Here is an 11044-nt window from a genome sequence, read left to right as displayed (position 1 = left end):
TATCAAGTGATAACCCATTAGACTATTAGAACCTTTTCTGATCTTTACGGGTTATACCCAACATGCATCTTTCCACGCCACGTTGGGCTACTCGTAATTTATGAATTTCTTTTACATTAAGAGTCAATGTTTCACATGCAAACGTGAGCGCTAGTAGCACACATCGGTTGAATACTTTACGCCAGGGCTCGAAATGGACCGAAACGCACCGTAGCGCCGTTCCGGTTCATACAATCCCCAAAATTATCACTCCGTCTCGTGTAAATATTAATTTCGTTTTTTTAAATACATATATGTATAGAATTAGATATGTAACGGTGTTAATATTTTCGTAAAATAATCAAGCGCCCCGGTTCGTAAAATTTTCCATTTCGAGCGCTGCTTTACGCTTAAGATACAATGGGACGACATTGGAGGGAGCTGGAGGTGTCCTTTATTCAGCACTAAAACTTAAGACTAAAACACCTCACCCACTAGAAAAAATTATATTTGAAGAAAAATAAGAAGTTCGACAGGATTTGAGCCCCTATAACTACTCGTATCGTGCCACTGTGCATTAATCAATTATGCTACGAGCCTCCCATCTAATCGCATCAATTTAAACGAGTAGGTCTTACATGAAATGCTTATCAAATTGCGTTATTATTGACTATCGGTTTATGTGTATTAAATCAAGGAATATTAATTCCTTAATTACTAACCGACGCCCTGCTTTAGCCAGATATTTTAGTTATAACGTCTACTTGAACTTGCTAACAATATTGATGTTATTATGATTGTTTCTAGTGGGTATATTTCAGAGGTGTTTTCAAGCTATGTATGTTCATTATAATATGGAATGTTACTTCTCAAAATCTTGTGAATATAATTCGTTGAATAAAAGAATTAATGGTTTATTAAAAAATGATAAAATCTATTTGCACCTAATAATTTTTTTCTTCAATCTTTCAATATGAAATTCTAGTGCTTACTATTTTAGTGGTAGTATTATAGAAAGAAAACAAATTGGGAACTGCATGGATGAAAGAATCAAATAACGAAACACCTTACAATATAACGTTTATTTATACCTAAATATTCTACGTCAACAATTCATAACAATAGACACTTATATAGCTTACTTAATAGCAAAAAAAACATCTTAGCAGTAAAGAAAAACACTACAGAATAGTATATTGAACGAGCGTTGGAATGGATTGCTAATTTTTATGAAAACTCACGTGCGAGAATTTTTTATGAAACAATATTGCATTTTAACTGTTTTTCATCATAATATGGCACACACCATATTATAATGTAGTGCCTATTTCTAAGAGCTCTCCCAGTTTGCGCGAATTAACTCGCGCGCTTTCGAGATACTGGTGACCTTATTGAGCCGTCCATATATACTCGTCACCTCTCGAGAAGTCTTTGATGTCTTTCGCTTCGCCACTGCAGGCAGCGTTTATTGTATTAAAAATGAATTACTTTACTTAAGCTGTACACTGCGAAGAATATATCTTGCCAGTATATCGTGAAATCGGGAGCATCACTTGTCTTTTCTCCCAAGGTGCAGAACTAACCTGCCATTAATAATGCCAATTGGGAGGGCAATAACTCTGTTCAACCAAATATATTCCATCTGTTTGAGGATGAGTATAGATGGGCATTGTTTTATAAATTCTTAAAATAGGGTCTGCTTAGCTCATTCGGTGTACTTCCTTGTATCTAATTTATATTTTTTATTGTAATTAAACTTTTCTACTGTTTAATAATTTTTGTATAATACTGTATTAATAATATTTTTTTATTTCTAAATGTCACGTTGTAAACGTCTTAAATTAATAATTTGTAATGTTCATTAAGTATATGTAAAAAAAATAAAAAAAAGAATTAAAACTCATGAATTCATGATTGAGTTGTAAGTCTTTCTTCTCGCATTCGCGCTTATGAATAGCGTTATATGGGCGCAGCACATATTTGGTAATCGCGCGTAAAACGTGGCGAGACACGCGTACCTGAACGTTTTCTCGCTTCTGGCAATATTACCATGTTTTATCCCTTGTCTGCGTATCAGTGGATTCAGGAAATAACTAACAAGTACTTCACATGAAAAAAACTTATTCTATTACATCCACACTGTGGATTGTTGTCCACTACGTAGTTTAAACTTAAATTTACAATAATAATCAACCCACATAATAATCCCGTTTATAATTGAACTAATGATTAATCTTAACCTTTTCTATGCCTTACGATATTACTATGGCAGTATCTTTCAGGCCGCAGATTTTTGACGACACACGGTGAATATAGAGTGAAGCACTTACTACAATCGCTGTAATATTGATAATTTGTGACTAAGTATTTCATAATTATTCAAACAGATGTCACTGTGTGCTTAATTTTTTGGATCATGAAAATCAATCGACAGTGGCTAGTAAGTTGTGTTTAAAGTCGGGCGAGATAACTCGCAAAATTTGTATATGCGGCCTTCTTCGCCTTCGAGCGAGCTTCTGACAGCTTACCGAGGCTAGTAATGAAGCGAAAACTCAGGAATAACTCAAGTTATATCAAATAGACATCTGTGAAACAAGTGCGCAAACAGGGTGAACCGAAATAACCAGTGCGTGTACGTCTGACCCGTGACAGTGCCAGTACGCGCCAGCCCTCAAGTCATCATAAAGGTCAGTGCCTCGTATTCTGGTTCATCACCCCCTTCCCCTATATCCGGAATTCCCAGCATCACCTTCCACAAATAAATACAGTCCACTGCGAAAAGCTCAGCCACAATTGATGAAATAATATGTTTGCTTCAAATGAACAAACATTTTATTGAAATAGTCTTTCATCACTATGACGTGTTCTTTGATGCTTTTTAAGACAACTTACGTCTAAAAATTTTAAAGGACAAACATTGCAATGATAAGGTTTTTCCCCAGTATGTGTTCTTTTGTGCCTTTTGAGAGTACTTGACTGCGTGCATTTATACGAGCAAAGATCGCATCCATATGGTTTTTCACCAGTGTGTATTCTTTTATGCGTTGTGAGATTGCCATAACTCGAACATTTAAATGAGCAAACATTGCAATGATAAGGTTTCTCACCAGTATGGATCCTTTTGTGGCTATTAAGACAGCCAAGTTGCGTGGATTTATATGTGCAAACATCGCAATGATAGGGTCTTTCATCAGAATGAGTCTTTTTATGCTTTTTGAGACGATTTATATCCTTGCATTTATATGCGCAAGTATCGCATTGGTGTGGTTTTTCGGTGGAGTGCCTCTTTTTATGCGTTTTGAGATTCGCAATGCTCGAACTTTGAAATGAGCATACATCACAATGATAAGGTTTTTCAGTAGTGTGTATCCTTTTATGCCTCACAAGCGTACCACGCTGCGCGCATGTATATGTGCAAACATCGCAGTGATGAGGTCTTTCATCGGTATGTGTCATTACATGTCTTTTGAAAGTACCAATTTGGTTGGATTTATACGAACAAACACTGCAATGGTGAATTTTCAGACCAGGACGAATCTTTTTATGCGGTATCATTTTCGACGATATACATGTAATATTGTGACTTTTTAGTATATCTGGAGATTCAAATACTGCGTAACAAACACTACAAACGTAATTACATTGAAAATGTATAAATCTTTTCAACTGAATACGAACTTCTCGATTCATGTTTTGTATATCTGTAGTGACCTCGGGATGCTGTACCATCTTTTTTTGGATGCCTTTAGATGCAGATTTTAAGTCTATCACAAAGTCATCCCTTTTAGTATTTGTATGTATTGTGGCCAGTTTACGTACACGCTGAGTACCATTCTGCAAAAAGATTACGGTTGTTATATTAAATGAAATATGATAAAACATAAATATGGATAATTTGTCTAATACGAAGGTCAAACAACCATTTATTTTATTCAATGAATAATTCACAAGATTTAAGAATGTCACATTCCATATATTACACGTAAATAACTTGAAAACACCTCAGAAAAAATCACATTTAAAAAAATACGATGCTCAACGGGGCTTGAACCCATATATCTACTTGTATCGCGCCAATATGCTTTAACCAATTACCCTACGAGTATCATACCTAATTGCGATAATTTACGTTATAGCTAAACGTTAAACAAAATATTTGGAGAGAGCCGTATGTCGGTTAGTAATTTAGGTAATTAATATTCTTTAATTTAAAACACAAAAACCGATACTTAATCAATAATATCGCAATTTGATAAGCATTTATTTTCATGTAGGACCTACTAGTTTAAATTATCGTAATAAGGTACGAGGCCCGGAGCTTAATTGATTAAAGCACATTGGCACGATACCAGTCGATGCCGTCGAACATTATACTTTTTTCAAATATGATTTTCTTTGGTGGGTATATTATTATCTGAGGTGTTTTCAAGTTGGTATGTTCGATATTAAATTTGTTAACTTATCGGCCTAGGTATGAATAAAAATAATGAGCGGATTTTAAAACAGTCCGTGCATGTTGGAAGTCGTTTTGAGGCGATCCATGCATAGTTTTAGTTCTGTGCAATTCTGACATTCACGGTGACAGAGGAGCCTTCAAAATCTATACAATACCAACTACAAAATGTGAAGTAACGAGACCATAAGATTAGATTGACACACTGTTCATATATACCACTATGTCTCAAGGTACAAAAAAAAAAAAAAACTGGTACAACGATAGGTAGTGATGTATGTGTTACGCCGAATGTGCGAAATTGAGTATTACATGAAATGGGAAAATTTTTGCCTAAATCATGAAAAATGCAAGCCCGTTGCCTTATTCATGAATTAGACAAAATATCTGGCGAGTGCGTGAATTCGGCAGTAATTTTTCTGCCTAGTTCATGCATTGGACAAATTAGATAGTAGCGCTACGGTGGTATTTTTTGCAACTAAACTAATTGTGTCAAATGCTCATGCATTGGTCAAAATGTACATATATTATCTATGGTCAAAATAGATGATCGCGCTCCGGTGGTGTTTTTTGCAACTAATCAAACTAACCAAATGTGTCAAATGTAATTGATTATAATATAAAAATATACCAATCAATAACTACAATGACGTTCATATCCATTTACTATGCGCAAAAAAAATCTAGAACTATAATATGATAACGGAAGAATTTTATTGAAAGGTATTTTCGCGATTTGATTCGTGCTTGGGTATCGATCGTGCAATGGTCGATTGTATGTTTGTGATAGTTTGTTGACACTTGTTAGCTAACCTCAAAATGGACATTCAGTTGAATAATTTAATTCAGAATTAAAAAAACCTAACCTATCCTAACTTAAACTAATAATAATAATATTATATTATATCCAATTATAACTAATAAAACCATCCGTACTAAATTTACTTTTTCTACTGTCATGTTGACAGTTCAAGAATTCCATACCCTGGCGAATTCATGTACTCAGCAGAAAATTTACCTAATTCATGAATAAGGCAACAGGCTTGACTATTACATTAATTAGCCAAAATTTTGCCCATTTCATGTAATAGTCAATTTCGCACATATGCATTGATGATAGAATAAATAATGATTGTTAGATAAAAGATACTTACAGTTACCTACTGCATATGCAGGTCTAAAAGGTTTCCTCACTCAAACAAAAGATGGCTGTACGATAATATAAAAAATGAAAAATGTCCCTAGTTACAACTCTTTCCTCTACTATACAATACTGTGTACATAATACGCACACCCAGACCTACACTGACGTAAGTCTGGATTTTTCTGTTTTCAGTTATGAATGCAGTTCAATTACATTTATTTTTCTCTATCTCGGAAGAAAACTGGCGTATCTCTAAAAAAATTGTTAACAAGATATACCCCTAACTCCAGTGTTATTTTAAATATATTGAGTCAAATATCGAGAAGAACACTCCAGTAACTCTGATATTCTTAAATGAATGGCACTAGAAAGATATTTTTTTTCCAATTCTACAAAAAAATGGACATTGTAAAGCCATTTGACATTAAATAAAGTACCGTAAACATGATTCAAAAAGTTTGTTTCGGCTCTCCTAGAAAATTGCTAATTTTGACTTACGTCAGTGTAGGTCTGGGGGTGCGAATAGTTGATTGATGTTCCTAGGAATATAGATAATTTTCAATACGCATAGCATGGTATGATAGTATAATCAGTGACGTCCCTAGACAAAATGCCACCCCTGGGCAGTTCCTTAATGCCACCCCATTTTTGTTTACAATATTTTTTATCATCCGTGTTCGTGTCATTTCTAGTCACCAAGGACGTCGAAGGGCAACGGAAGTAAACTAGACATCGCAAACCCGACAAAAAAAATACAGTACTGTTAAATCTTTTATGTTGATTAATGCATTTTGTTTCCAACCAGTGAGATGATTTATTTAAAGGAAAGATATTTTCTTTATTAAGTACTCAGTTTAGGTAGAAATCTCTATATATTCCAAATAATTCTCCTCAATTTGCCGCCCTTGGTGTAACTGCCGCCCCCATGCGACGCTCAATCTGCCTACCCCCACGGAACGTCACTGAGTATAATTAAACTATTTATGTGTCGAAAACTTTGGAGATGTGAGTAGCCTCCACTCCCGATGCCAATGGTGCTTATCAATATGACGAAATCTAATGGATTCATCTTCTACCCATATAAATCTAAAATAAACCCCGATCAGTAATTAACCCACAAAGTTATAGTAACCCACAAAGACGGGTTATAAATGTTATATAATTATTAAACAAACCTTATCCACTGTCCTGTATGTTGAATTAGAGCTATCAGCCAGAGGGTCTTCACATTTGAATTGCTCACTTTCTTCTTGAAAAAATTCATTTTTTACGTCAACTTCCTCATGATTAATCTCAGATTTGATATTGGTAAAGCCAGATGCTGAGTTCTGAAAATATGAACAAAATAATGGTATAATTTCAGACAGTGGGTAACTATAATATAGTTAACTTGATCACTGGCAGAGCCAAGTGAACTCGTCAAAGAATTTATGACGCGTCAGGCCATGATCGAGTTAACCAGTGCGTTCTTGTAAATGCCAAAACTTCTGAATAAACTATCACTATACATCAAAGACCAAGAAAACATCGATGTCTGGGCCATTTATATTTACAATAATCCTTACTTCCCACCTCCTTTAAATCCCAGTATTACTGTCATAAGTCCAAGTGACCGACAGTCACAGGTCATGAATCATGAGAGACCTTGATGCAAATAAGATGGAGTTACTCCAAAGCCGCCGAGCGCGTAGGCTTGCTAAAGCTGTCGAGTGACATGGCCCCAAAATGATGGCCCTCAGTCGGTATTATATTTGTAGTACTATTCTAACGACACAACTATTTTTTTCTGGCCTTTGTAGTCAATTCCTCCACTAAAATATGGACGTGTATGGACGTGGATGGAGGTGTAAATACGTCAATTTGTTTCGTGATGGCGACAGGGGTATTAATTCTTAAATCGTGTAAAGAGGACTAAAAACGTTACGCATTTACTTGAAAAAGAAAACATGTCAATGAATATATTATTATTGTTACTAATAGAACAATAAACAGAACATTAAATGGACGCATGTTGGATTTATATGACAAAATATATTTCGTTCGGCATGCGTTATTTGCACCCACGACCCGCAATTCGCGCATCGCCTAGCCACGATCTTTTTAGACCATGCCTCAACTGAGCTATAGCCTTAAGTAAAATGTAAGTACAAGAGATTTAGTATGTAAGATTAATTAAGTAATTTTAATATAAACAATTTATATGCTGTCATTCTAACTACATCGTCGCTGTAAGATTGGTTTGTCGAATAGACCAAATGTCAAATGTTCTGGAGGCGAAAGACGGAGACAATCATATATTTAAATACATGGAGGTATTTAAATTGTTGTTTTGTACAGCATTCATATTCATTACAAAGTAATATAAAGAAAAGGATGGTTCTGGTCCATTTAGATATAAAAAAATCATTCTGCATAAAAAGGTCGATTTCGACAAAAACGGATATTCGACAAACCAATCCTATAGCGACGACATGTTGAAAACTTAGTTAAACTCGTTGACTATAAAATAATTAATCAATTTAATTTTGCATTGTATAAAAATAGATCGTAAAATATGTTGTATGCAAATACGCAGTGTTTAAAACGTATGCATATAGAAACAAAACTGTCATCAAAACCCACCTGATTGACTGGCATGTAATATGAATATGAACTTCCAGGTTGAGGATCTTCATCATAGATTGGGTCTTCAATAAACTCATGTTTGACGTCAACTGGCTGAAAGTCAGTCTCAGATTTTATAGGCGAGAGGTCAATTGTTGGGTGCTAAAAGAAACATCATTATAATCATAGAGACATTAAATAAAAAGAGGGGCAATGAATCGGCTATCTCATACAACTGAATGAAGCAGGCCAATAATAGCCGAAAACTTCCGAGTAATAGCGACGCGACAAAAAAAATTCAAAGCATCACGGAGGATTTACTTTGGTGATTATAACGTACCCATATAATATAATGTTAACGTTCAAATTTTGCCGCAATTTGATTACCAGCCCGCCTGACCATACTTTTTCACCATACCAGCCTGCTTCACCATACTTTCATATAACCTGCCGCCCCTAGATTACAATATACATCAAAATAATTACATATATTAAAATATAAGCAAAGCTTATATCGAGGGTATACTGACAGAACGCATTAACTCAGTTTTTGCTGTTTTTCTGTTTTAAATGCCAAAATGTATACAATTTTACGCCCTACGTCCTGGTAAAACGCACAAAGGCATATGATATAATGGTGAGAAAATAGAAACATTATTAAATCATATCGTTATTTTTTTATTCTGATAGAAAGCATGATAATGACCTAATGCGTTCTGTGTATACAAAATACAGGACTTGTAACATGTCGTATATTGTGTTTGCCATAAAGGTTAGTCTTTATAATGTAGAAAAAATGTTTTTAAATCATAAAAAAATGTACGTGGGAGAACGCTTTGAAAAAAAAAGTCCTTTTTGCGATTATCTCAGAACTTGTTTTAATGACTTAATGCTTTCTGTCAGTATACCCTCGATATAATCTATGATATGGTAATGTGTAAGTTAGGTAGGTATCAGTGGCGAGGGGTGGAGGTAGCCTGTTCGAACATAAATAGTGCACACTAAAATTGGCCAGCCATACTTATTAGTTTTCATTGAACTAAAAATACAAATTGCAGATATGGTCCTGGTTAGTTTTTAATAATCAATTAAACCCTGCCTACCAAGCCATAATAGTTTAGGTATGCTATTAAGGGTGGTCAGAGGAAAGTAGTGCACACGTTTTCGGTCATTGTTTTCGTTGAATTAAGACTACATTATATTACAAAAAGTGTTGATTTTTTTGAATTTATTAAGCCCTGCCTGAACCAAAAGTTAGTCGATAAAATATCTAAAACTATGTAAGATTTAATGGTATAATTTTAGATAAACGAATATTATCCACTATGTCTCGGATTAGGCAGGGTTTAATTGAAATTTTAAAAAACTAACAAACACTATCTACACATTGTAGTCCTAGTTCAATGGCAACAAATACGTTTGAATGACAAAGTTTAGTATGTGTCGGATCTTAACAGCCTACCTCCACCCTTCGCCACTGGTAGGTATAGCTAAACAATGTAACGGACATTATAATTTAGCACAATATGTTGATTTGGTTAGGTAATTGTTTAACTGATTAATTCTTTTTTTCAGGTACTTAAGTTATATGAAATAAGTATTATGAGCCATTTCACCCTTGACATTGGTGTCTGGACACTACATAATATACAGGTAAATGAACGCGAAGCTTGAGTATCCACGTCTGAACGCGCCTATTCCGTTATGTGTAAATGCAGACGCTCGCCACGCCGGTGTCCCGTCTGAAACGGCATTTGACCTCGAAACACTGGTGTCCCGTGTGAAACGGCTCTTATGATTAATAAATTTGAAACAAAACTAACCTCTATTGAAATGTCATCGTCAATCTCTTGCTTGACATAAGTTAAAATATGGCCGTCTGAGCTTGTTGAACATTGCATTGGAACATCAATCCAAATAGGACCAGTCGTTTTTACATCTTCATTAACGTCATCGTTGATTTCTTCTCGTGTTATGTCCATTTTGCTGTTTTTAGATGTACAACGTGACAGAGAAAATGTCGTCAGACCATAGACAATATTATCACAAAGTGATGCCATAATTGAAAAATATAGAAAATTGAAGCAAAGTAAAAAAAAAGGTAGATCACCGCCATACTGCTTAATAGATTTTCAAACAACGGTAGGTAATCAATAATAAATTTTCATTTCAATGCTCAACATGTACCTAGGTACCTACCCATTGTTCTTATAATATGTTGTGATAATGACAGGGCTTGTATGATGGTAGGTACTTCATTGTACGTCTTACTACACTTTTTTCTTGTTTTCTGTTAGGTACACGGAATATTGCTTTCTGTAGGTCTTAATATTTTCGTGGCATATTCATAACAAAGACACAGGAAACACAGAATGAAAGGGGAACTCGTTACTTTACTTTGAAAAGGTTCTAATTGCACTTGACTATGTTTTGAGATATGAGCGTTTGAAATTTGGTATGTTCATATTTTCAATATAAAAAGACACGTTGATAGAACTCCGGCATACTGATAATTCCCATATTAATTGACAATTAATATATGACTTTGAAATTAACGTATTATAATAGAATACCTATGGCTAATGGAACCTTTTCAAACCAAAAGTCATTTTAGGCCAAAATGTCAGTTAGATCCTTTTCACAGTAAGTTAACGAACGATATAACAAGCCACATCGGATGTGTTTTGGAAAAATATGGGATAAATTAAAATATAGCGCATTCAATGTTGATGGCAGTTGTCACGCTTGTGTTTTATGACCTGACCGTCACAAAGTCACCTGCTTCAAAACCTTGGTCCATGGGGATGGATTTTGCAATAATTTCTATTAATTATTATTAGAAAAATGTAAAATACTATAATTTT

The 11044-nt window shown here is 34.6% G+C and overlaps 1 protein-coding gene across 1 annotated transcript; it reads right to left on the bottom strand.

Annotated features, from left to right (window-relative positions):
- Positions 1–1187: 1187 nt before the first annotated feature.
- LOC147077126 (uncharacterized) lies at positions 1188–10210 on the bottom strand. Its single transcript, XM_085941440.1, has 4 exons — positions 10004–10210; positions 8199–8342; positions 6752–6904; positions 1188–3813 (listed from the first exon to the last, which is right to left on the bottom strand). The coding sequence occupies exons 1-4, from the start codon at positions 10160–10162 to the stop codon at positions 2812–2814; spliced, it is 1458 nt and encodes a 485-aa protein (XP_085797566.1). The 5' UTR covers positions 10163–10210; the 3' UTR covers positions 1188–2811.
- Positions 10211–11044: the final 834 nt, after the last annotated feature.

This window comes from Rhyacophila brunnea, unplaced genomic scaffold, assembly GCF_057557595.1.
Source record: "Rhyacophila brunnea isolate RB1 unplaced genomic scaffold, BYU_Rbru_1.0 scaffold_13, whole genome shotgun sequence".
Taxonomy (NCBI): Eukaryota; Metazoa; Arthropoda; class Insecta; order Trichoptera; family Rhyacophilidae; genus Rhyacophila; species Rhyacophila brunnea.
This window is presented reverse-complemented; position numbering and strand designations above follow the sequence as displayed.